At 35.8% G+C, this 25,932-nt stretch overlaps 5 protein-coding genes across 5 annotated transcripts; 3 read left to right on the top strand and 2 right to left on the bottom strand.

Moving 5' to 3' along the window:
* Positions 1 to 3,280: 3,280 nt before the first annotated feature.
* On the top strand, positions 3,281 to 7,552 carry LOC109207818 (ras-related protein RABB1c-like). Its single transcript, XM_019370815.1, has 6 exons — positions 3,281 to 3,600; positions 4,327 to 4,466; positions 5,096 to 5,178; positions 5,826 to 6,030; positions 6,148 to 6,216; positions 7,179 to 7,552. The coding sequence occupies exons 1-6, from the start codon at positions 3,555 to 3,557 to the stop codon at positions 7,269 to 7,271; spliced, it is 636 nt and encodes a 211-aa protein (XP_019226360.1). The 5' UTR covers positions 3,281 to 3,554; the 3' UTR covers positions 7,272 to 7,552.
* A 1,413-nt stretch (positions 7,553 to 8,965) lies between these two features.
* LOC109207817 (chlorophyll a-b binding protein 8, chloroplastic) lies at positions 8,966 to 11,034 on the bottom strand. Its single transcript, XM_019370814.1, has 3 exons — positions 10,769 to 11,034; positions 10,094 to 10,155; positions 8,966 to 9,740 (listed from the first exon to the last, which is right to left on the bottom strand). The coding sequence occupies exons 1-3, from the start codon at positions 10,910 to 10,912 to the stop codon at positions 9,125 to 9,127; spliced, it is 822 nt and encodes a 273-aa protein (XP_019226359.1). The 5' UTR covers positions 10,913 to 11,034; the 3' UTR covers positions 8,966 to 9,124.
* Positions 11,035 to 13,881: 2,847 nt separating this feature from the next.
* On the top strand, positions 13,882 to 17,935 carry LOC109207816 (ultraviolet-B receptor UVR8). The gene is made up of 4 exons (XM_019370813.1): positions 13,882 to 14,341; positions 16,442 to 16,658; positions 16,851 to 17,163; positions 17,245 to 17,935. The coding sequence occupies exons 1-4, from the start codon at positions 14,025 to 14,027 to the stop codon at positions 17,727 to 17,729; spliced, it is 1,332 nt and encodes a 443-aa protein (XP_019226358.1). The 5' UTR covers positions 13,882 to 14,024; the 3' UTR covers positions 17,730 to 17,935.
* A 181-nt stretch (positions 17,936 to 18,116) lies between these two features.
* On the bottom strand, positions 18,117 to 20,160 carry LOC109207819. The gene is made up of 4 exons (XM_019370816.1): positions 19,856 to 20,160; positions 19,291 to 19,327; positions 18,883 to 19,004; positions 18,117 to 18,542 (listed from the first exon to the last, which is right to left on the bottom strand). Exons 1-4 carry the CDS (start codon positions 20,096 to 20,098, stop codon positions 18,480 to 18,482), a joined length of 465 nt encoding a protein of 154 aa, XP_019226361.1. The 5' UTR covers positions 20,099 to 20,160; the 3' UTR covers positions 18,117 to 18,479.
* Positions 20,161 to 22,103: 1,943 nt separating this feature from the next.
* LOC109207812 (CASP-like protein 2A1) lies at positions 22,104 to 23,888 on the top strand. Its single transcript, XM_019370804.1, has 3 exons — positions 22,104 to 22,379; positions 23,230 to 23,347; positions 23,464 to 23,888. Exons 1-3 carry the CDS (start codon positions 22,195 to 22,197, stop codon positions 23,734 to 23,736), a joined length of 576 nt encoding a protein of 191 aa, XP_019226349.1. The 5' UTR covers positions 22,104 to 22,194; the 3' UTR covers positions 23,737 to 23,888.
* The last annotated feature ends 2,044 nt before the right edge of the window (positions 23,889 to 25,932 follow it).

Here is a 25,932-nt window from a genome sequence, read left to right as displayed (position 1 = left end):
AGAAAGTTTGAAAGAATATTTTTCTAGAGTTGTTGAGATTGCAAATCAAAGAAGTTTACATGGAGAAGTAATTGAAGATAAGAAATTGGTATAAAAGATTTTGATCAACTTGATTGAAAAATATGGAGATCAAAATGTTCATTTTTGATAAATTTGAAGGACTGACCCTGTTTAACAATATACTTAAGGGGCTATTTTAAACCTATTCTAAACATGAGGAAACGTAAATTAAAGCCTCTGCGAATCCTATCCCTCATTAAAATTATAGAGAGGCTCTCCATATATAAAGCTAATTACCTCTTTTCACCTTCAAATAATTAAGAGGATTTTGTAATTTTCATCTCTTGTTTTTATTTTTGTTCGATTTGATTCCTTAACTTCCCTTTGTTTTTTGACGAGTTTGAGTTTTTTTTCCCTTTCACGATTCAAAATTTGAGCATATCACACTTTTTAGATTTGATTTATTTTTTTCTTAAAAGTGGTGTTCGAATTAAATTGCATTGAAATATTTCATTCAAAGGCGGAATTAGAGATTGAAACTTGTGAGTTCAAAGTTTTTGTCCTTTGGATTCTAAATAAATAATTTATATATATTTTATGAATTTCTTAAAATAAATACATAGTTCGGATTTGGTTACTTGGTTAAGTTTGGCCAAACCTGCAACCGTAAGACTAGTTTTGCCCCTGATTTTATCTAGTGTGTACCACCTCCTGCCTGCACAAGCACCAAATAATTTTATCTGCCAATGCTCATGCAAAATTGTGACATCCAAACATTTGTTGTCATGTTTTAAAAACAAACATTGATATTCAGGGGTGGTTCAAGGGTCAAGGGTGAGGATAGTAAAGCCTTTGATTTAGGCCTTTTAAAACTTTGAGGTCTCAAAAAGTATTAATGGCGGAATACATAATAATATTTTCGGTTAGACAATATTAAAGTTTGTAAAAAGGATACAAAATATGTATAAATAATTAAAAAACAAATAATTTTCCCTTTTTAACATTAGAATATTTTAGAACTTTAAATCAAACTTATAAAATCTCCATATTAGTAAATAAACTCTTTTACAATAAGATCCAAAGTAATGTATTGCAAATACATGACTTATTATATGTTATTAACTTGAATTAATCCTTGCTTATAAATAATAATATGTGAGATTAAAAGTATTATATCTTGTAAGAATGAAAAGACAACATTAAATTTTAAGCATGTGTGTGTAAAGATATATAAAATTTGAATGCTTATTAAAATGTAGCTTTAGGTGAGCTGCCCTTAATATTCAGCTACGATTATCACTGAAAAGGTGAAGACTGTAGCACTATTTTAGATTATTAAGAATCTTAAAAGAATAACATACATGTTTCAAGAATTAGACACAACATTTATACTGTACAAGAAGAGGACTCGAGGTTACAACATAAAGCTGGTAATGCATTTAAAATTGTGGTCACTGCCGTAACCATATTCTTTGATATCACACCGCATTGTTTTTATTGAGTGAATACCTAAAACCCTCCTAAACTATCACGTTAAACTCAGTTACCTACTCAATAGAGTCCTTGAATGCACAAAAATGAGCAGCTGAATGTCGAATTGGGATGCCGAAAGGAGAATAGGATGCAAATGGTGGATGAAGATACAATGAAGAAATCATAGAAGCTCTTAAGAGATTAAAAAATGATGCAGAGGAGGTTGACTCAAATGCCATCTAGTGACATGTACAATTGACGGTATAAAAAAATACTCATTTTTGTACCATCTGTTGCTATTGTGGCTGGTGCGTTTTAGTCGGCAACCTCCCACATGCTATTTTGCCATAACATTAAGGCATCACACTTAGGGAGTCAAATGAATACTTGCTAAGTGAGGCGAATGAAGATCCCGTCTAACTAAATAGCTTTGTGTTAGTTAATATCTAGTTAGTATCTATAGTTTTTAGTGAGTAGTTTTGTTGTACTTAGAGAATTGAGTATATGCTACTACTTTTAGTTTATTGTGTTTACTGACTAGTTACCTCAAGTTCATTTCAAAACTTTGTAGCTTGTTTTTGGCAATAAAATGATTGGTACCATCCTAGTCAAATTAGAAAAACTTTTTGATGAAGGTGCTACTATAAGAAGTGTCTAGACTTTTGATTTGGGTGAAGTTACTTGTTGATTGATATAGCTTAGCTTCTTAATTAGCTTATTCCTAAGACATTTCCTTTTTAGACTTCTTAAATTCTAACTACGTTTAGTTGAATGTTCTAAAGGATACATAGAATAATTTGTTGCTAAGTAGAATAATCCTCAGCCTCACACTTTACCCACAATTTAATTTGCATTCCATAGTAAAAGCACTATTTTGGGATTCAAGAAAAAATTTGAAACCTACTGAGAAGGTTCTTTCACTTGAGGATTTTACTTTATTAGGTGCAGACTCACGAATATTTCTTGGGTTCTTTTTCTGGAAGTTGAAAGTTTAAACCTATCACTAATATTATCAAAGCAATCAAGAATACAACGTACAGAGTGTTCTTTTTGAAAGTTATGGGTAGTTATAATGATTTGTTCTTGTGATATCACTTCAAATGTGATGATCTCAGAATCGCCATTGTTAATCTCTCACACGTCCTCATTGGGCATCTATGCATCCTCTTCACATGTCCGAACCATCTTAGCCTCACTTCTAGCATCTTGTCCACCACGGAGGCCATCCCACCTTATTCCGAATATCTTCATTCTTGAGCATATCTCTCCTAGTATTCCCACATATCCATCTCAACATCCTTATTTCTGCTACTTTCATCTTCTGGACATGATAGTTCTTGACTAACCAATACTCCATCCTCGGAATGGGATGATGCCGGAAAGGACTTTTATCTAAACATTAATTGGTAAATAAAATATAGTCGGTCTAACCACTACTCAGTTTAACTTACCTTTAAGTCGTGGTGGCACATTCTTATCACACTAGATTCCAAATGTGAGCCTCTATTTCATCTACTCCGCTCCAATACAATGTGCAATATCCTCGTCAATCTCCCTATTAACTTGGATTACTGACCCAAGATACTTGAAACTTACTCTTTTGGAGATGACTTGTGTATCAAGCCTCACAAAGTGGTGATTAATAAACATAATCTTGATAGGGACCAAATTATTCACTTTTGGTAAATTTAAAGGATCCATATTAATCAAGAGCATACTTAAGAGACTATTTTAAACCTACTCCAAACATGAGGGAATATTTTTGTCCTTTTCTCCTTCCATGAATATAGGAGTAAGCAGTAACTAACGTGAATATTCCAAAAGCCTCTGCAAATTCTGTCTTTCCGTCCGCGTTCACCATAAGGGAGAAGAAGATGAAATATAGAGAGGCTCTCCAAAATCTTTTATAGAACTAATTACCTGTTTTCACCTTCAAATTATTAGGAGGATTTTGTATATTGTTATTATTATTATTATTTATTATTATTATTATTATTCTGTCGTTTTCTCCAGCTCACAATAGAATTTATCAAGTCCTCTCTCTATTCAGATCTCCTTCTTTCCCTTTGTATCGGTAAACCATGTCGTACGCTTATCTCTTCAAATATATTATCATCGGTGATACCGGTAATTTTCATCTCTTGTTTTTATTTTTCTTCAATTTTATTCACTAACTTCGTTTTGTTTTTCAACGAGTTTGAGTTTGTTTGTTTTTTTTTTGAATGATTTTGCATCTGATTAAAAGGTTCTGTGTAATTTGGATACCAGGGATGCTAATTTAATTGTTTAGCACTAGCTGTAATTGTTTTTTAATATTTTGCATCTGATTAGTAGTTTCTCTAATTAAAAGGTATTGTATTATTTTGGTAACCAGTGATGTTAATTTAGTGTTTTTGCACTTCCTGTAATATATTCATGATGTAGTAGTAGACAACCAATCATATATTCATGATATTTCTGCAATTGATCATTTCAGAAGGAAATGATTTTTTTTTTCTGGCGAAAATTGGTGCTTTATCATCATGATATCAAGGGAAACTAGAGTTTCAACATTTTTGCCTGATTTTATCAATATTAATTGTTTGGTTGTCACTGAGATTTTGGGGACACACGATAGTTTAAGTACATAACAGACAAAAAGTTGTAGTTCGGGTCTTCGGGGTTTTTAGGGTATTAACTCTTTTAGTTTTTGCTGTGTCATGTATTAGTGCAACCCCTCCCTCCCCCTCTTCGAAAGGTCATTTCTTACAAATATTACATTCTGTCATGTGATGTCCATGTCCATGTCCATGCATAAGTTACTAAGTCTTGTGTGAGACATCACTTATAAGGATATAATATTTCTCTGTACAGGAGTTGGAAAATCATGTCTTCTTTTGCAATTTACGGACAAACGGTTTCAACCTGTCCATGACCTGACGATTGGGGTTGAATTCGGGGCTCGAATGATCACAATAGACAACAAACCAATAAAACTACAGATCTGGGACACGGTTAGTGACACAAATTTTCTCTCTTCCTCTGTTTTTTTCTTAGTATTAGAAGGTCCGAATTAGGGGTGGCAAACGGGCGGGTCGAGTCGGATATGGTTCGGGTCGAAAACGGGTAATGAAAAAGCGGATCAATTATCCGACCCGGCCCATATTTAATACGGATAAAAAACGGGTTAACCGGCGGATAATATGGGTTACCCATATTATCCGCCGACTTCTTGTATATGCTTACTTTTGGGAGAATTCTTAGTCTCCCTAACTTGAGGAATCCCCAATTTGAGGCTTTACAAATGTAAAAGTTAGGCCCATTGGTTATCCATTGGTTACTCATTTGTTATCCATTTTCTAAATGGATAATATGGTTCTTATCCATATTTGATCCATTTTTAAAAAGTTCATTATCCAACCCATTTTTTAGTGGATAATATGGGTGGTTAACTGTTTTACTTTAACCATTTTGCCACCCCTAGTCCGAATAAATTCCTATAGAAGTCCATAATTCAGTTGGTCATCCTTTTTTGATCATTTTTAGCTTAATCAAAATGCAGCCTAGTCCTCCTAGTTTTTCGTCTCTGGATGTGCTTTCACTGAAGTCTGAAAGTATGTTCTAATGAATGTTCCCGTTTCAGGCTGGTCAAGAATCATTCAGATCCATCACAAGGTCATATTACAGAGGTGCTGCTGGGGCATTACTTGTTTATGATATTACAAGGTAGGACAAATCTTTGACACTTTGGATAAGGGAGTTTGACACTTTCATAATGCATGTAACTCTACGTTGCCTGGCATATATTTTCTCTCATATTTTAGAGATATGCTTATTTATATGTAATTTTGGTTAGAGATTCCTGTATAACTTATTTCCCAGGAATCTCATTTAAAGTTGCTGCATCTCAAATATATTGTAGTTTTTTAGCTTAACTGATTGTGGAATATCACATTTTAGTCTTTAACTTGTCACTGGGAAAACATATCTGATGGTGTTCTGATCGTGATATAGCTAATATGTCGTTGACAAAGAGAGCAATATAAAAGATGCTAAAGATAATAATAAAAGTGCAAAAGATAGTGGATAAGTACTGAACTTCCAGAGCAGCATCTCTGTTGGTCAGTGAGCTAGTGTTACTATAGTTTTAAAGGCTTTTCGGTTCCTAAAATTTGTAATTGACTTTATATTCTTCTCTGTCCAATTGAGAACTTATGTGGAAGTAATGTTACACATCTGTGTTTTGAAGTCTACTTCTGTTCAAGAATGCGAATAGTGAGCAAAACATTGTATATGAATCGGGTAGCCCAATTTGCATTCGCCCGAATAATTTGTTAGTGACAGGTGTTGTATATTTTCTCCAAAATAAATAGGAGGGAAACATTTAATCACCTTGCTAGTTGGTTAGAAGATGCAAGGCAGCATGCATATGCAAACATGACCATAATGCTGATAGGAAACAAGTGTGATCTGGCTCATAGAAGGGCTGTAAGCACAGAAGAAGGTGAGCAGTTTGCCAAGGAACATGGCTTGATATTTATGGAGGCCTCTGCTAAAACAGCTCAGAATGTTGAAGAGGTAAGAATTCTCCTATCTGATACTTCTCTTGAGGTTTTATCTCCACCATGGACATTTTCCCTAATTGGATTTCGATATTGGCTGTTAATCTTGTGCTTCCTTTTCTGCATTATTCAGGCTTTTATCAAAACAGCTTCAACAATCTACAAGAAAATACAGGATGGTGTGTTTGATGTCTCAAATGAGGTATGCCACTATTGTTAATAAAGTAGTTCTGCTCAATATGTTCTGCTTTGGTTATGGAAAGCATATGTTGTTACCTGTTTGAGAAGACGCAACTTTTGCTAAGATGTATTTATATGTAAAAGGCACCTTGGTAAGAGAATCTGGAAAAGTAGGGGGAAAATATGTTTGGCATCCCATTAAGTAGACCACACGATATTTACCAAGTATTCTTAGTTTTCATTATTCAAACAACATAATGGAAAAAATCCAAGGATCGGTTTTCCTGTAAAGTATGAGAATTTGTCCACAACTAATCAGGTGAACTAGCCAACACTGCCCATAAGTCATAAACCAACATCAACCACTGGGGACACCGTCCTCCAGATACATGTCTAATCTGAAGTGCTATGCCTGGCTCAATGCTATTACAGCTTCTGTGATCCCTATTCCCTGAAATATCTGTGAAATATACTGTGGCATATTCAACTAGTATTAGCTGTTGTAGAAGGCACTGATTAAATTATGTAAGAAAGACATTAACACAAACACTCATAATAGGCTCTTTGATTCTTTCCTACTTTTGACTGGTGAAAGTAACTTTTATGGGGAGTTGTGGATGTTGAAATTGTTACTTGATTGAGAAGTCAGAATCCAGTCCATACAACTTTGGAGTGACATCCAATATCAGGAGGGTTAAGAAAGTTAATTTGATGGAAGATGTGAAAGATGACTAGCCAACTGATGAAAGCTGAGCATATCTTTTTAGTCAGGTCCTTGTTTATCAGTTCGGTACTTATGATAACGAATTATAAAAGAAAGAAGTTTGATATTGATGACAACTGTTTATGACTGAATTCATTGTTTTAAGAATCAGTAAACAGAGTTTGCCTAAAGCTTGGTAAATGCTTCTGTTCCACAAAGAGTAAATTTTCATTGCATTGTTTTTATATAATTCCCATCTAATTCTTGGATACTTTTTGCAGGCCAATGGAATAAAGTTTGGATATGGAGGCCTTCCTGGGCCATCAGGTGGAAGAGATGGCGCTGCTTCTCAAGGAGGGGGTTGTTGCAGTTGAAAGTTGAAAATTATTCTTCAATCTTGATACATGTTCTTATCCTCTATATGCCGTCTTCACGGGTCCCTCCTTCTCTTTCAGAGGCTTCGTTGATTTGTTTGTGATATTATCTGTGCAAAAAAATAAGCGCAGTCAGTAAATATGGGACAGTCCATCTTTCCAACCCCCTCCCTCCCTTCCTGTGTATAATATATTTGACATCTACCAAATGTGAATAGAACTTCCCACATCTTGTGTGCTTGTGTAAATGAGAAATGTTAAACTCCAGTTGCCCACACTTCTCTCTCCTGTGCTCCATACCTTGGTGTCAATTTTTGGTTGTTCAATATCTTAAAACAAGGTATAGGCAACTCTAGTTTTTGCCAGAGTAATTTGGCACAAATAGTCTTAACGACATCTTATATTCGACGTCTTTGAAAATGCAGAAAAAGGGAATTACTTTAGAAGTGTATTATTGTAGTATGTAATGAAAATAAATGAAGAAAAACCATTGGCGTATCAGGCCTTTCATCTCTCTACCTTTCCGGAATAGGGGTAAGGTCTGCGCACACTCTACCCTCCCCAGACCCCACTAGTGGGAAGGTCTGGTACACTCTACCCTCCCCAGACCCCACTAGTTGAATTTTACTGGGTTGTGTGTTGTGTTGTGTTGTATCAGGCCTTCTCATCTACTGTCCAAATTCACCTAAATTAGCTTCTACAATTTCATTTCATTATATATTTTGATTAAATGGCCAGAAATCAAAAAACTCAACAACGAGTATGGATTTACAAGAAACTTGCCTTACAAACTAAAAACATTTTCATTTGAATTCTTTCTTGTGAGTGAACCCTATCGACTAAACTCTTCGCGTAAATAAACTGAAAAATATTCGTCTTGTTTATGTGTGCTTATGGTTGGTGACTGATACAAAGTTATATGGATCTCGTTGCCAGGAAATTCCAACCCTGGATTAGTGAATGTTTATCAACACTAGCAACAACAGTAACTACGATTTAGTGTCAATCTGGTTAGATCAACTATATGAATCTTCACTAATCATGTTGTTGTATAGCAATAATAGCATATCAAAGTTGTTAATCAGAAGTCCTAGCTTTTTGCTCTTTGCTGAAAAGTTTTGTATTTAGTGCTGTATATTCTGTTTTTAGTCTATTAATGCTTTTTTATTCGAAATTTCATTCATCTCATAGCACAGAGTTCTTGTTTGATAGAGAAGATTGCAACTGATATATAATTTCAACAGGACTCTTTGCCAATACAACAACAACAACAATAACAAGGGCAGCCCGGTGCACTAAGCTCCCACGGAGTCCGCGAAAGAGCCGGACCACAAGGGTCTATTGTACGCAGTCTTACCCTGCATTTCTGCAAGAGGCTATTTCCACTGCCGAATCTCTCGTTCTATAGGAGTAATAAGCGAAAAAGTCCAGTCTAGTCTACCTTTCGATCCACAAGGATCAGGATCAAATGCGGCTCGAACTCGTAACCTCCTGGTAATATGGCAGTAACAACAACAAACCCAGTAAAATCTCATAAGTGGGATTTGGGAAGGGTAGTATGTACGCAGACCTTACCCCTGCCCTGAGGAGGTAGAGCGACTATTTCCGAAAGAACCTCGACTCGAGAGGATAAATATAAACAGTCAAATACCAACGACAATCGCCAGTAAAATGATAACAAACAATGTAAGAACTAGAAAAAATAGACTCATTGCTAATACACTAAAAATATATCAAGCTTTTTAGACCAAATGTCCCTTTTTAGCATTACAGATGACATACAAAATAGTATCTGCACATAGTGTTACACATAAGAGAAGAGTAAAGGTGGGAAGAAATGACTACAAATTTACTTAGTGGAATTTGAAGTTGGTCAAGATGTTGTTGTTTACAGGATCAGCCAAATGATCAAGAAGGTTTTGGTAAGGTCCAACACCAGTAACCAAACCTTGAATAAAATAGCCCAAAATTGCTAACATAGCCAATCTTCCATTCTTAACCTCCTTAAGCTTCAAATCTTTCATAGATTTTTCATCTTTTCCAAATCCAAGAGGGTTAAAGAATGGGCCACCCGGGTAAGCCGGTTCGCCGGAGCCGCCTAAGCCTTTTTCCAGGCCCAAGAAGTATTGTTTTCCCATTGAACCAGGCTTGGCCCAATCTTGAAATCTCCTGTGTTCAGCAAAGCCCATTAGTGCCATTTCCAAAACAAACAAAGTGTAATTGTCAGCCCAATAGCTGTATGTTCCAGCTGGTGGGATTACACCAGTTTGGAACCAAGGAATTGCTGTTTCTGGTGGGATAAGACCAGCTTTTCCAAGAATCTCTGGTGCTATGGCTCCTGCTGCTCCTAACATGGCGAATCGCCCGTTGATTATTTCTCCGTATGCTAACCATTTTGGCTCGATGAAACCTCCGGTTCCTTCGGGGTCTGAGAGTCCCAAGGGATCAAATCCATAGTCACCAGGAAGACTGTGAATCAATATACAAGTGAGTACATATCTTGAATAATTGGCCTTAAGATGCATCTGTTGACGAGTTTAACTTATATACACTAACAATGTAAAGAAATGGTGACACTATCAGGTCGTTCAAAAGATATCTATAGGTAACTCTACGTAAAAAGTGGGATTTATAATCTTGAAAATAAGGCAGTTTGTATGCTATAACACGTCAAAGTGACCTAATACTGTAAAAATTCTCTACTCTAACAGTATATATAATTAAGTTAAACTCTTTCTTGATTAATGAATATGTGAACTAAGTTAAGAACAAGGTTATAGAAAGAACTGTATCAAGTTACCCTTAAGTCTCATAGATCTTACCTGCCATCCAAATATGAAAGACTTTGCTTGGAAGCAAACCAAAGAGGCCTATTTGCTCCTTGCTGTAAAACAGAAACCAAGTTAATGTGTGGTCATGTTCAATCATCATATTAACATTATAATTTCACTATCACTACTACAACAACCGGAAACAGCCTCTCTACTCCTCCGGAGTAGGGGTAAGATCTACGTACACACTACCCTCCCCAAACCCCACATGTGGGATCTCACTGGGTTGTTGTTGTTGTTGATGTTGTTATCACTACTACAACAACTACACCAACACATCTGCCTCAATCCCAAATAAGTCGGGATCGAAAACCTTTACTACACCATGTCGCTCCCTTTAAACTCATCGCAATTCAATATTATATAACAAAATTTATAAAGAAAGTACTAGAAGTTCTCAATATTTTTTTACTAACATATAAATTTCTGATATGACTTAAGTAACCTTACTAACATTACTAAAGGTAAATCACAACTACTAGTATTGCCTATAGAGATTAAAAAAAGGCAGTTTGATACGCTAAGCATCCTGTATTCAAGCATGGTCCGGGGAAGGGCAGAATCCTAATGCAAGCATCAGTGGCTGATTCCACAGCTCAAACCCGTGACTTATAGGTCACACAGAGAAAACTTTACCGTTGTTCCGAGGAAGAGGAGAGAAGTTACCTTAACAGGTGGAGTAGAAGCAGCCCTAACAACAAAGGAAGCTTTCTTGGTAGAAGATTGAGAAGGTCTTCCTCCAAGAATTTGTCTGGCATTCTCCACTGAGGAAGTAATAGATGATGAAGAGAGCAATGCTTGTGTTGCCATATTTTCTTTTGGATTATAGTAATGTTAGATTTGCAGTTGAAGAATGCTTTGGAGAAGAAGAAGAAGAATGAACAAAAGGTGGCAAATAAGTGACAAACCAAATGCCACCAAATATTTTTTGGGGCTTAGGGAAAAGTATGAAATTGTGGTGTATATATGAAGAAGATAAAGTTCAGATCTTGTTGCCAAATGAAAAGGAGACACGTGGATTCATTACTCAGATAATAGATATTCTTCGCTCCTAGTCACACAAATGAAATCTCAGATATTCTTGTTGACACATGCCTTCTCCAAGATTCTCCATATGATCAAATCATATTTAATTTACTATTTTTAAGCCTTAAATTAAGGTGAAAGTGTATGTTGGTAGATTAGTACTATGATTTAATGATAAGAATATTGGGTGAAATTCAAAAATAGCCAGATTTACTAGTGGTAATTGAAAAATAGTCACAGTTTCAAAAGTAATCGAAATTTAGCCACTTTCAATGTAAAGATAAATCTGAACAAAAACACTGTTCAAAATCCGGAAAATATTCCACTATAATATACAGGATTTCAGTATAATATACTGGAGTTCCAGCCAGAGGCGGGTCCAGGATTTAAATTCTATGGGTTCAATTTAAATGTTTTTAACATTGAACCTATTATATTTTTAAAGTTATGAGTTCATATCTACTATTTTGCAATTTTAATAGTTTTTTACATACAAATTTTACTCTGCATCAAAAGTTATGAGTTCAGTTAAACCCGTTGGTAATACACAACATCCGTCTCTGGTTCCAGCATAATATACTGGTCCAGCATAATATGCTGGAAGATCATACACGGGTGCTCTAATCTCCAATATATTATGCAGGTAACTTTCCTTGTGTTGGAGTTCCAGCATAATATACTGAAATTTCATACACAGGCGCACCAATCTCCAGTACATTATGCTGGAACTTTCCATGTTGCAGCAAAATAGTGGCTATTTTTCAATGACTTTGCAAAAGCTAGCTATTTTTTAATTACTAATCCGAAAACTGACTAGCCCGTGCTATTTTCACAAGAATAGTATGTTAAAATATGTGTCATGTATTCAGATTGAATTTCATAAAAGGTCATATTACTATGATTTTTTTTTTTTTTATCAAAGTCACATAACTTTGTTTTGTTACAGAAAAATCACAAAGTTAATATACTAGCACAAAAGTTACAATGTCGAACATCGCGACGCATTGTAACTTTTTACTCCACATTTTAATTCATTTTTTATTTTTAATCTAATAAAAACACTGATTCAACTAACATAAAGTAAGATTTGAATTTCCTTTATTATTACACTAAAACTTGTCTGATATAGAGAGGATTCAATAGTTTATACATAACAAAAAAAAAAAAAAAAATTAATTTTACTTTATTTTTGTCGTATAATTTTCTAAAACAACCCTATTAGAATTAGCTTAATTTCAATTTCAAAAGCTAGGTCCTCATTTTGAAAGTTTTCATCCTCCGTTAAAGTCTATATTTGAAAGACAATATTATTTCTGAGGAATCAACTGAATTGGTCAAGAAGTAATGCAGTGTTACGTGTTCAAATTTATTGTCCAATTAAGTGTTTCTTCCTTACTAAACTATATATCAATGAACTAGGTTTCAAGTCTAAATTAGGATTGATTGCATGAAACTATGAATGCTTTGCATCTATTCTTCTCTACTTTAAATTCAGTATTTAAAGGATTAATTATAGTTAAATTATATTTAGGCTAGTCATCAACCTATTACAACCATTACTATGATATTTTCCAATTTGGGTTAAATATACAAAGTTTTTTGTTGGCTATGTAATTTTTTCTTTTAAAGAAACTAGATGTGAAATAAGATCCCCTAGGGGTCATGGGAAGCATACAACACACTACCAACACACATGCAGAGTTACTGGCAATGCTGAAAGGATTGCAAATTGCTGAAGAAAGGCAGTTAAAGCCTCTAGAAATCAACACAGACTCCACAGAGGTAATTAGAATGCTTAACAACGGAAACTTTATTTTTGATTCACTTATCTTTGAACGCAGGTCAATCGTCTAAAGACTAGGAGACGTGGTTGTGAAATACAGCTACAGGGAGACGAACAAAGAAAGTTGCTAACATACTAGCAAAGGAGGGTGCCAAGAAGGATTTTTTTGATAATCTTTTTGTAACAGCAGTTCCTCCGATCTTTTTGGACAGACATTGCAGGAACTGCTTTCTCTAGACAAGTTTTGAACTGTAATAGTACTAATTATGCTCTTAGCGAGAGGAAATTAGTTTACCCCCTAGTAACAATGCTACCGTGCTCTACCCTAGCGGGTAGAACTTATAATGAATGTTGAAATGCACCCTTTAACCTAAAAAAAAAGATCCACCGGGGGAAAATCTCTATTTACATCAGGTAGCCGCTTTGTGGCCTATATTTTAAATTTACCATAATTTAAAAATATGTTGTAAATCTAGCCACCATTGGCTACACAACATGCGACTTCTACTTCCTATCTCCTCTTCTTTTTCCTACGTCTTATTATTTTTCTGCATCTTCTTCTTCCATCCTCTCTTTTTCTTCGTGTATTGTCGTCGTTATTTGCTTCTTTTAATTTAGATTTAAAATTTGACACAAGTACTAAATTGAAATTTAGACCACAGGTGTAACAGTTCAAACTTGAGATTTCTTGTCTGAAGTTAACCTATGGTACTTTGACCTAAAGTTTACTTTTTAGCTAAAACTGCACTAATTTTAAATTTATGGACACAACTTTTAAGAGCAGCCTTAAAAAAGTGGCTATCTATGCAAATGGCTCGAAAAATTCTTCGTAAAAATGAAACCAGATAACCAACTAGGCTACTATTTAGGAATTAGCCGATGCGTCTGAATTTCAGTTTTTCAGTACAATTTTTATCTGAATTGTCCTGAAGTTAAGATTTTTAGTTTAAAAATTTAGGACAAAATAAGTACCCGCTGATTTGTAAATAGCATCCTTGAAAATGGCTGTGTGCACTTGCCTCACATTCTTGAATGAGATCCGACCCGTTTTAAGTTTACTCTGAACACCACAAAAAGGATCCAACGACCACTTACAATCGGGTCGAAATACAAATGATGTTACAGTTACTGAAGCACGGAAGAATTCCGGCGAGTGATCTCTGCCGCCGGTGGATGAGCAGCAGCTGTAGTAGGAAAACTACGGTAATGAGCTTCGGTGATGGAAGCCACGGGGCATTGGGCTTGCCGTCGTCCATCATTGGTATGGGCTCCGACGCTTACGAGCCCACTCCTATTCCGGGCCTTCCGCCCGATGTTGTTACCATCGCCGCCGGTCACTTCCACTCCCTCGCCGTTACTTCTGAGGGCCATGTTTGGGCTTGGGGTCGTAACAATGAAGGCCAGCTTGGCCGTGATCCTCTTTCTCCAAGGTTGAGATTATATTTTAGATTATATCAATCAATCAAATATGCCTCAATCCTAAATTAGTTGGTCGAATATATATATGAATCCTCTGTATCTATCAGCTTTAATAAAGGAATTTTCTCACGAATTCGGTATCTTTTATGATGGTATAAAAAATATTTACACAATTAGGTTACTTAAAGGTAATTGTAGCTATTTCTGTTTAATAGCATTGATCGGTAGCCTAAAATAAATGGTACTAACTTTCTCTAGCATGTTAAATTACACTAATAGTGTAAAAAGTTGATTACAATCAGTGTAAAAATTCTATTTATACATGTGTTTATATATGTATATATATCTACTGATAAGTGACTCTGTTATTTTTCATTGTGGCTTCCTATGAGAAAGTATGTGAAAAATGAGAGTGTTTATGTGCCAATGTGCTTGGTTTCTCTATGTAGTTGGTACTCCCTATGTCCTAATTTATGCGATGTTGTTTGACTGGACACCAAGTTTAAAAAACTAAGCGAAGAATTTTGAAACTTGTGGTTTAAAACAAACCATAGACATTTGTAGAGCTTAAAATCATCTCATTAAGGGTCAAATGAGAAGTTTGAAGTTAATGTTTCTAAATATAGAAAACTGTCATTTTTTCTGGAACAAACTAAAAAGGCAAGTGTATCCCATAAACACGAGGATAGAGGGAGTAGTATATAGTTGGTAGAAAATTGTTTATTTTGTTATATCAATTAACTTACTCTGTGTTGATAAAAAATTAGTTGTAGTTGGGTACATGAATCCTCTATATCTACTCGGGTTTATTCAGGAGATATGCCTCCATGCATTTTGACGTTGAGAGGATTGTTAAACTATTTTTAGGTTCATCATTGATGTATTGCAATCTGTTCAGAGAAATTAGTCATTAAACTCTCATCTGGTAATATCTTTTTTATGACAATGCTAGCAACTTATAAGAGGTATTTAAGCTGAAGATTAGTATATCTTAATGTACTTCCTGATGGCGTTTTCTCTTCGAATTTATGTGAAGAGGAAAGATCATTAAATATCAACATAAGCGCGTCATAAGCAGAGGGCACAGTTATAACAGATGAAAGACAGCTTTAGACAGGAGGCTATTCATCTATGAGTTTCGAGGTCATGTGAAATTTCTTATTCTCATTGACTCCATGTTTTGGAATACCTACAGAAGGGTTATCTTCCAAGGCAATTAACTTGCATTTATGTCGGTGGAAAACTCTGAGGATTGCTGCTTCTTATATCTAGATGACTAACATTCCAAGAGTCTAAGTGTGCCCAAATGATGATCCTGACAATCTGATGTATGGAAACCACTAAATTCTTTTAGAATTTTGCAACGAAGAACAGTAACAGGTTAACCAGCCAATAGCTTATTCCTGAAGGGGTCGTTGGTTACAGGGATAAGAATAAGAATCTCGGGATAGAATTTGGATTGTATTTATCCCATGTTTGGTTATAGGTATTAGTTAATCCCTGGATAAGTATTACACTAAAATGGTGGAATTAGCTATCCCATATAGATGGTGAGATAGCTAATCCCATGGGATATCCTTGTTTATCCCACCATTTTACCAAACGACCCCTAAGGTCATCGTACCTGTAAAAAAATAATCCATGATAATGTCGAGTTGTCGACAGTATAAAATATCGTCACCGCACCAAAAATAGAGTTTATTTCTTTCAAATGTTTTTTTTCTTTCTTCCTTTAGATTGATTTGTGCTAGAGTTCTTACAGTATCCTCGCTTATCTCTATTTGTTTGTTTATGAATGTCCATGCAAAAGTTTCTTTCTTTTCATTTCTGTGAATTAAAAATGTCAGTAGAATTTGCACTCTTGACTCTATTAGTTATCTTGGTTCTAATGACAAAAAACTAAGCCCTGCTTTATGCTATGCCGGGTAGCCAGATGATTGAGACTTTCTCTTATTGCATACTTTCTGTATTCCCCAAGAAACTCATGTTTCCCCCTCTATCCTATTTCCATCTTCTATATTTTTCTCCATTTACTTAGTGCCAGGTGGGAGTGGGGGGTTATCGGGTGTTTGTATCGCTAACATGGAAATCCTTTTTCCAAACTTGTGCAGAGAATCATGGAGTGAACCGAAATTAGTAGAAGGATTAAATAAAGTAAGAGTTCAAGCTGCTTTCGCATCAGGTGCCATTTCTGCTGCCATTGGGGACGATGGGTCTCTGTGGGTTTGGGGAAGTTCCAAGCGCGGGCAGCTTGGTCTTGGCAAAGGAATCACCAATGCTGCCTTACCTTCCAAAGTTGAAACACTTTCTGGAGAAGAGATAGTTAAGGTGGTCATCCAATCATGCTTAAGGTAGAAAAAAGTTGTACTTGTTAACAAAAATAGGTGGAAAAAGTTTTAACTGAAAACACAATGATACAGTGTGCAACAATAATAACCAAGTTTAGGTGAATAGTGTTCAATTGTTTAACAGTTATTTTTGTAAGCGTACGCATGTTGTCAATTCATTTGGTATTGGCAGGTCTCATTAGGTTGGGGGCATGCTCTTGCGCTGGCTAAGGATGGGACTTTGTTTGGCTGGGGATATTATTCAGATGGTAGAATAGGCAAGCTAGGAAGAGAATTGGAGATCTCTCCACTAGAATCAAATAGTACTAAACTAATATCAAGAGAAGAATCTTCTGCAATTGAAGCTGCTGAGAAGTCAGTCATGGAAGCCATTGAGAAGGAAAAGGACATGCCTATAATTTGGGAGCCCGGTTCAGTTGAGGAGCTACATGGGTTAAAAGTTGCTGATGTGGCTTGCGGACTCGATCATTCTTTAGTCCTTTGCCGTAAGTCACATTCTTTGATGTCTATATACTTGAAATGTGCATGAATATGTGGTGATGGTGGTTTTTATTTTCTAATATTAGGTGATGGGGCATTATTTAGTGGTGGAAGCAATGTGTATGGTCAGTTAGGAAGAGCGAACAAAGACTTGGGAATGCGACTAGTTGATATACACTTCCGTCCTGTCTCTATAGCTTCAGGTTTAGGGCATTCTTTGGCAGTTTGTCATGGTGCTTCATCAGAAACAACAGAAGATGCAACAAGTGTTGTATCTTGGGGATGGAACCGAAGTTCTCAACTTGGAAGGGAAGGTCCCGAGCACATCCCTCAGGTTGTTGAAGGGCTCTCTGGCGAGACGCCTATTTCTGTGTCAGGAGGTCGGGCACATTCCCTAGCGCTCACAGCTAAGAAAGAGGTTTGGGCTTGGGGCTGTGGGAAGAATGGGAGGCTTGGGTTGGGCAGCTCGACTGATGAAGTGGAACCTATGTTGGTTGAATATTTGGAAGGTTCTGAAGTAATTCAAGCTGTTGCAGGCTTGGATCATAGTCTTGTTCTGGTTGCTGAATAATGCAGTGAGAAATACTGAGTACATATTTGTAATTCTTCCTGAAATTTCTTACTTCTGTTTGTTTTAGCTTCACTTGCTCTACTTCAATAAAATGGTAGAACCACTTGAGTTTGCCGTCTAACATTAGCTTTAATATTGTCATTTGCTGATGAAGTTGTAATTGTTTAATCATGAAGGGAACTTCCTTGACATTTCTGCTTTTCCCATTTTGGGTTGTATATTGCCCCCATGATCCATTATCTACATTTCTTAAAACTGTTTTGTTCTGAAATAAATCCATCAATACAACAACATACACAATGTGATCCCACAAGTGGGGTCTGGGGAGGGTAGTGTGTACGCAGACCCTACCCCTACTTTATGTAGGTAGAGAGGTGGTTTTCGATATAAAGATAAATCCATCAATCTGAAGATTTATTCTAAAAATTTATAAGCGCCGTCAAGGAATAAATTTTTGCTTCCAAAAAAAATAAAGAAGTAATGCTTGGGAAGTTGTTCTCAAATATTAGTATGTTTTTCCCTTGAATGGGGGAAAGCATCCTGCTAATGAAGATATAGGGTATGATCCTACAAAACAGGTGCGTCGTCTTCATCATCCCTCGGACTGGTTGATGAGATTTTGGACAATTGATATGAGCGAACATTTGGAATCATGAAACTGTCTGTACTGGCTCGTCCCGAGTGCCTCTGTGCTGGTTCGTCCCGAGTGCCTTTGAACGAACTGAAAGGCCTCTCTTCAACTCTCTAGGTTCAAAAGTTTGCAGGGCTATCATCTAACTGTTTCTCATCTTCTATATCCACCTCCAAGATTTCCTGAAAGGCCAATAAAAAAAAAATCAATGAATAAAGTAGGGGGAAAAGGCAGTTCGGTGCACGAAGCATCTCGTGTTCACGTAAGGTTCGAGGAAGGGCCGCACCCCCAAGGAGTGTGATGTAGGCAGCCTATGCTGATGCAAGCATCGGTGGCCTATCTCACGGTTCGAACCCGTGACCTATAGGTCACACGGAGACAATTTTACCTTTACTCCAAGGCTCCCCTTCAATGAATAGAGCAGGCTACTACTAAAAAAGTTAGTCACAAAGATGAAAGACATAAACACCACTAATTGAGGAAATTAACACTGATAATTTTGACATTCCATTAAATGCTCACTGGAATTCTTTGCTTCAAGTAATTGCCAAGTCTTGCTACAACAGTAGAACGTTTATGCCAAAACTTGCCACTTAGTCTAAGCTTCACATAAGGTCCATCCACTTCTGCTAGTTCTGCTTTCCCTGTACATTTTATTTCCTCTTGTTAATACAAAATAAAAAATAAAAATAAAAAAGTAGCTCGTTGCACTAAGCTCCCGCTATGCGCGGGGTCCGGGGAAGGGCCGGACCACAAGGGTCTATAGTACGCAACCTTACCCTGCATTTCTGCAAGAGGTTGTTTCCACGGCTCGAACACGTGACCTCCACGTCACGTGGCAGCAACTTTACCGGTTACGCCAAGGCTCCCCTTCATAATACAAAAAGGGAGACTAATTTAAATTCAATTATTCCTTTGATGAGAAATCACCTGTTATCCCAACTGAAGTATCAAAAAGTTGTGCCAACTGCAGAACCCAAAAAAATGAACAAATAAATACAAGTAAAGAAGATTAATAAAACCGGACCCAAGAAATGAATCTTAATATATCCAGTTCAATATTCAAAGAAAACTATTGATATATCATCCAAACTGTGGCCCAACAGTCAATGAATAAAGTAGGTGAAAACCATAGCAGATAAGGATCTAAATATTGTAATGCCTAAAAAATTTAAGTGATTTATTTTTATCTGTCTAAGTTTAATGGACAGAGTTATATGTTACATGTCTTCGTGCAGAGGTGAAGCTAGGATTTCAAGATAGCGGGGCACATGAGCGGACTGCTCAACCAGTGCCCCATCAAACTTTTGATCTTAAGGATTCCAGGCAAAATATATAACCGTTTCCAATATATATGCACGTTATCGGGTCCGATGACCCCTCTTCTCTGCACATAGGTCCGCCTTTGTCCTCGTGGGAGGTAGTACGTAGCCAGTGAAATAGGTCGAGGAACACGCAACATAAAAAAAAAAAAAAAAAAATTTTAATAATTTACCTCAGCCTTAGCATCTTCTAAGACTTGATTGATGTTTTCTTCGGTCAAATCAAGAGATGAAAGTGAAGCTGATAATATATGCCTTCTTTTACTTAGTCTTGATGATATTCTTTGACTTTTTACCCTTGTTATTGCCCCATTTAGCTTTGAAACAGATAGAGTCTGAAAATTTGGTAGTAAAATAGAAGCAGAAGTGAATTTAGATAAGCGTTGTAGATGGCAGTGGTGAAGTTTCAGTGCCATCTTTTCTCTTGTTTTTCTTTCCTTTTGCACTTTGTTATCCCTTCTTTTTCTTTCAGATTAAATTTGTGGCTAGTAGCTATTGACTTAAGAAAAAAGCCTTTTCCTAACCACAAAAATAAAAAATAAAATAAAATTTCTTATCCTTGCAAAATTGCAAAAATGTTTATGTCTCTTTTACAAATTTAGTTCAGCAGTGTCTGTATATTTATGGGATTTGGCTGCGAACACGCCTCGGGTAAATTACGGGGTATTATCACTTTTAGCCCGCGCCAGAAATTATTTATATTTGCTGTCGAAAAGGTTTATAAAATTTGTATATAACATACATAATGTATATATATACAAAAAATATACAAATTTTATGCAATTTTTTGCCTATTATTTTTACAGCGGCTATACAGTTTCATTTTTCCGTAAATTAATGTAATTTAGTATAAATATACGATGAGTAAATTTTTCGTCGACCTCATGCCCATCTATTAGATGCAAAATTAAGAAGTTTTCTCCTCTTCTTTTCTTTCAATGTTCATGTTCACGAGCTTACTTACACAAATAAAATCTTTAAAAAATAATACTCATTATTTTTCACAGTTGGATTACTCAATTTAAGCAAAAATATGCTTACTGACACTGCTGGAACTCCAGTATATTATGCTGTAACTCTAGTATATTATGCTTGAATATTTTTCGAATTTTGAACAGTGTTTTTGTTTAGATTTATCTTTACATAAAAAGTGGCTAAATTTCGATTACTTTTAAAACTGTGGCCATTTTTCAATCACCACTTGTAAATCTAGCTATTTTTTAATTTCATCCCTTTTTACTTAAATACAACATTAGATTTATGTCTTGCCACAGTTCGAACCCGCAACGTATGTTTAACCAATACATCACGCGTTGTAATTTTACCTAAGAGATCAAAGCCCTTGGCCTCTATTATGAAATTAAATTTGAGCATAATTACCTTATATTCAGGGGTGAATTTATAGCCCCAATCATGGGGTACGTGAACCCGTGGTGTCACCGTCAAACTAGATATTTTACGTACGTATGTTTTAGAATTAGTCTAATATAATCTGTTGGCACCCATGTTCCAAAAAGATTAAATGGTGCACTTGGTTGAATATTGGGTTATTTATCCCGAGGGACAGGGATCGATTTCCACTTAATATTTTTTTTTTCCTATTTTTCTTAGTGGTGCACCCATATTCAAGAAATCCTATATCCGTCTCTGCTTATATTAAAAAACTGCTCATTTGCTTATATTAAGGAATTCAACTTCTAACATTAATTAACAATGAAATTGACTATATTAATCTTTACTATCTCTTTAATTTGTTCATTGATATATAACATATGCTTCAAGACTCTTTACTTCAAGGGTAACTTTGAAAAAAAAAGGAGTTAACTCCTTCTTGATAACTGAAAAAAGCAAATATTGTGGCCACAAAAAAAATCAAAATTACAGTGGATGACTAAGGAAGTATGCTACTCTCTCCGGTCCACAATAAATGATTTTCGGTTGTTTTCACACAGATTAAGAAATCCACCTTTTAACATTAATTAGCAATGAAATTAACCATATTAACCTTTACTATCTCTTCACATAAACACTCGTAACACATACTCCATCACTATTTACTCCAAATTTCACATCAGTTTTATTTCCACCTGTTTTCTATCATATTCTTTCCCAAGGAGAAAATTTACTGATTGCAGCAAATTATAGCAGTTCTCTGCATATCTCCAAGAAACAAAGATTTATATCTTTAATATTCTCCATAAATGCATTAATTGGAGGATCTAAAGGGCAAACTGGCTCTTGTTGTCATTATGGAAAAAAAGATTTCTATATATGTTCTCCATAATGCATAGTCATACCAATAATGAGGTTGCCTTAATTTGTTGCATAGAAATGTGTGGCAAGTTTTGATATGCATTAAATGCCACACTACCCAACTTCTTATCTAAGCTCATTATTAATAAGTAGTTGACATCTCTCTTGAATTTCTCTCTCACTTTCTCCATTACCATTATCTTTAGTCAAAGTATAGACGGGGCGGAGCTACAGTATTAGTTACGGGTTTGGTGCTGTAATGGGGTCACCACAAGGCCTAGAGGATGAAAATGGTAGCAGCAGCAGCAGCAGCATGCGCACGGCTGAGACAATGCTGCGCTTACTGCCCATGGCACTATGTGTAGTGGCTCTTGTAATCATGCTCAAGAACTCCCAAACCAATGACTTTGGTTCCCTTTCTTACTCAGACCTTGGAACCTTCAGGTAACTATTTCCCTATAATTTTAAGTTTTTTTCGGGGCAATTTGGTGCACTAAGCTCCCGCTATGCGCGGGGTCTGGGGAAGGACCGGATCACAAGGTTCTATTGTACGCTGCCATACCTTGCATTTTTGCAAGAGGCTGTTTTCACGGCTCAAACCCGTGACCTCCTGGTCACATGACAGCAACTTTACCAGTTACGTCAAGGGTTCCATTCATGATAAGCAATATCGTAGCCACCTTAGTTTTACTAGAAAATTACGTTGTGTAGCTAGGTCATTTTTTTTTATGTATATATGTTATATGTTGAATCCAATTAGCTTATTCGTGTGTTTACTTCTTTATATTTTAACACCCCTCAGTAAATTCTTGGCTGCGGCACTAATGATAACATTAGTGATTAGACTGGCGAACTCGGTAAATTAGTAAAATCAATGGAAATCATCTGTATATGTAAAATCATCTTACTTTCTGAATTTTCTTATACTTTCTTGAGATGGCTATTAGCCTTCTTTTATATATCCCAATGGAAATTCTTTTTTGTTATAAAAAAAGTCTGCAATTTGGCAAAAATTGAACCAATGGTTGGTTTCCAACTTGTAAATTAAATAGCAACTTGTATAATGTTATCAGAGGAAGAGCTATGATTTGAACTTTAAGGGTTCTAAATTTCAGGATAGCGACATACGGTGTAAGTAATTGGGTTCGGAACTTTATTTTTGTACATATTTAGTGAAATTATTAATACAAATATAGAGTTTGGACAAAAGCTACTGAGTTCGACCGAACTTGTACTTCAGCCTCTAGCTCCGCCCCTGAATGCTATGAAGTTGAAATGTTTGAATGTGCTGCAGGTACCTAGTACATGCTAATGGAATTTGTGCAGCTTATTCCCTTCTATCAGCTATAGTAGTAGCTGTTCCTCGTCCTACAACTATGTCTAAAGCCTGGACATTCTTCCTCCTTGATCAGGTTCTTTTCCCATTTATAAGTACAACAAACGTCGATCTTATTCAAGTTTTAAAAGCATTCGTGCATCGATTAGACAATAAGTCTTTCTTTCGAGTTTAACATTTATACACTGACAGATCTTGACGTACGTAATATTGGCTGCTGGAGCTGCATCGACGGAGGTGGTATATTTGGCGTATAAAGGTGACACGGCTGTTACATGGAGTGAAACATGCGGTTCATTCGGAGGTTTCTGCAGAAAGGCCACAGCATCTGTTGCCATTACATTCATGGTAGGCATTTTCTATGTAGGGATTTCTCTGTTTTCCTCCTACCGACTTTTTAGAAAATATGATGCACCAATTGGGGACTATAAGAACAAGGGAGGAATTGAAATAGCTACTTATTGAGATGAATATTAGATGGTCTATGTATCAAGATATCCATTGTATTGATAGCTAAATGAGTACTGTCTAATTTTTGGTTGCACTGTCCCAAGTATACTGCAGAATGTAATAAACATTGACCTAAACTTGTTGCTTCAATTCAATATCATTTGTCATCCTCTCTATTTGTTGACTTATTAAACCTTGTCTTCTATCATTGCTGCATATGGGTAAAAAGAAGGGTATCCCGATGCACAAGGCACCCCGCGTTCACGCAGAGCCCAGAGAAGGGCCGCACCCCAAGAGGTGTGATGTAGACATACCCTAATGCAAGCATTGGTGACTGCTTTTACGGCTCGAACCCGTAACCTGTAAGTCACACGGAGACAACGATACCGCACCCTAAGGGTCGTGATGTAAATAACCTACCGCAATGCATATATTAGTGGTTGCTTGTACAGCTCAAACTAGTGGCGGAGGCAGGATCTCCACGAAGGGGGTTCACAAAAAACTTTTTGTAGCTAGTGGGAATTGAACCTACGACCTTATGAAAGTTTTGAACTCCCTTGACTACTAAGCTACAATTTTGAGTTGTGTTAAGCAGGTTCAAAACTTAATATATAGAGGTAAAAAACATATTTTGCCTTATATATACAGTGTAATTTTTCGGCAAAGAGAGTTCGAATGACCCCCTTCCGCCCCCTAAATCCGGCACTGGCTCGAACCCGTAACCTATAGATAGGGGTGTCAATGGATATTTGAAAACCGACTAAACCGACTGAACCGTACCGCACCGAACCAATTTTTAGGTTTCTTTTAAAGAACCGTAGGTTTTTATATAAAATCTATAATCGTACCGATAATTAGGGTAGGTTTTTTATTTTATAAAAATAAACCGAAAAAATACCGAACCGTACCGAATAAATTTTACATGTGGAAAATATATTTATATAGTAAGTTTAAAACTAATAAAGCATTAAATTTTTTATTGGCCCTTGGAATTATGAAAACTGTTACAAGCCAATAAGTAATTAAACTCAAAATACTAATTCCTAAAACCTATTTGCTACTTATACTTAAACTAAGTTATTTCAAGTATCTTTATTAGCAAGACACAAAGTATTCTAGCGATTATGAGTAGCAAACTACAATGTATTGAATATGTTTCCTTTCATATAATTTAGATTTATCTTTTTGAATATTTAATATAAATTTTATTCTTGAGTCCCAGCTTGGTTAATATCTTTCCACTCGTGTGATTTATGTTCTTTGCTTTTACTTGGTTTCCTTTACGTTGTTGTCGAATAGTTGTGTATCTCTACTCTAGCCATCTTTCATGTTTTTTGATTCGTCACCCTTTAAACAGTAAAAATGTCTAGAGAGTTTGTTAAGTCCTATAAAAGAATGTATGTTATTGCATTCTACTTTTACTGGTGAATTTTACATGACATTTAAAAAAGAGTTAATACCTTAATACCCCCTCAAACTATCACGTTTTTATCAGTTTCCTACTTAAACTATTCTGTGTCCCCAAACCCCTCCAGAACTATATTGTTCTTCATATCTAAACTCCCTCGTTGCTCACCTGGCATAATGTGTGTACACACTCGCTTGGGAGCGTGTGGCGGCCGAAAAAGCCATCAAAATAGCCCACCTGACATAATATAATGGCTAATTAGCCTAACCATCTTTCAACTTTGTTTTTATTTTAAATATTCTCCTTATTTCCTTTATATCCACCATTCTTCCTTATTTTTCGCCTTTCTTTATTATTTTTTCACCTTCTCCTTCCATTTTTCTTCAATTCTTCATATGGAATCCCTCTAAAACGATTTCTCCCTCTCTTGTTTCCTCCGAAATAATTTATTTTCTTTCTTTCTTAGTCTTCTTTCATATCTTTGATACATATGAATACCCATTAAAACCTTCTTATTAAATCAACACCTTGTTGTAGAGAATAAAGTTGAATCTCTTACATCTTATTTGTGTAATTTAGAATTATAAAATGTAGTTGTTGGCCGATTAATTTCTTATTTGCAAAATTTTATTCTTATTTATGTGATATAAGATGATTTATCATAAATGCTACACTATATGCCTTTATTGTTTTTATTGTGCTGGAAAGTGAATGTAAATAAGAAATTATTCAATTAGAGTCTAGTATAAAGTACAACCACAGTTAAACCTAAAGTTAACCCATTACATTAGATACTATTTTGG

The sequence above is a fragment of the Nicotiana attenuata genome, unplaced genomic scaffold (genome assembly GCF_001879085.1).
Source record: "Nicotiana attenuata strain UT unplaced genomic scaffold, NIATTr2, whole genome shotgun sequence".
NCBI classification, from domain to species: domain Eukaryota; kingdom Viridiplantae; phylum Streptophyta; class Magnoliopsida; order Solanales; family Solanaceae; genus Nicotiana; species Nicotiana attenuata.
The sequence above is the reverse complement of the archived record's forward strand: the minus strand, read 5'-3'. Positions and strand labels throughout refer to the sequence as shown.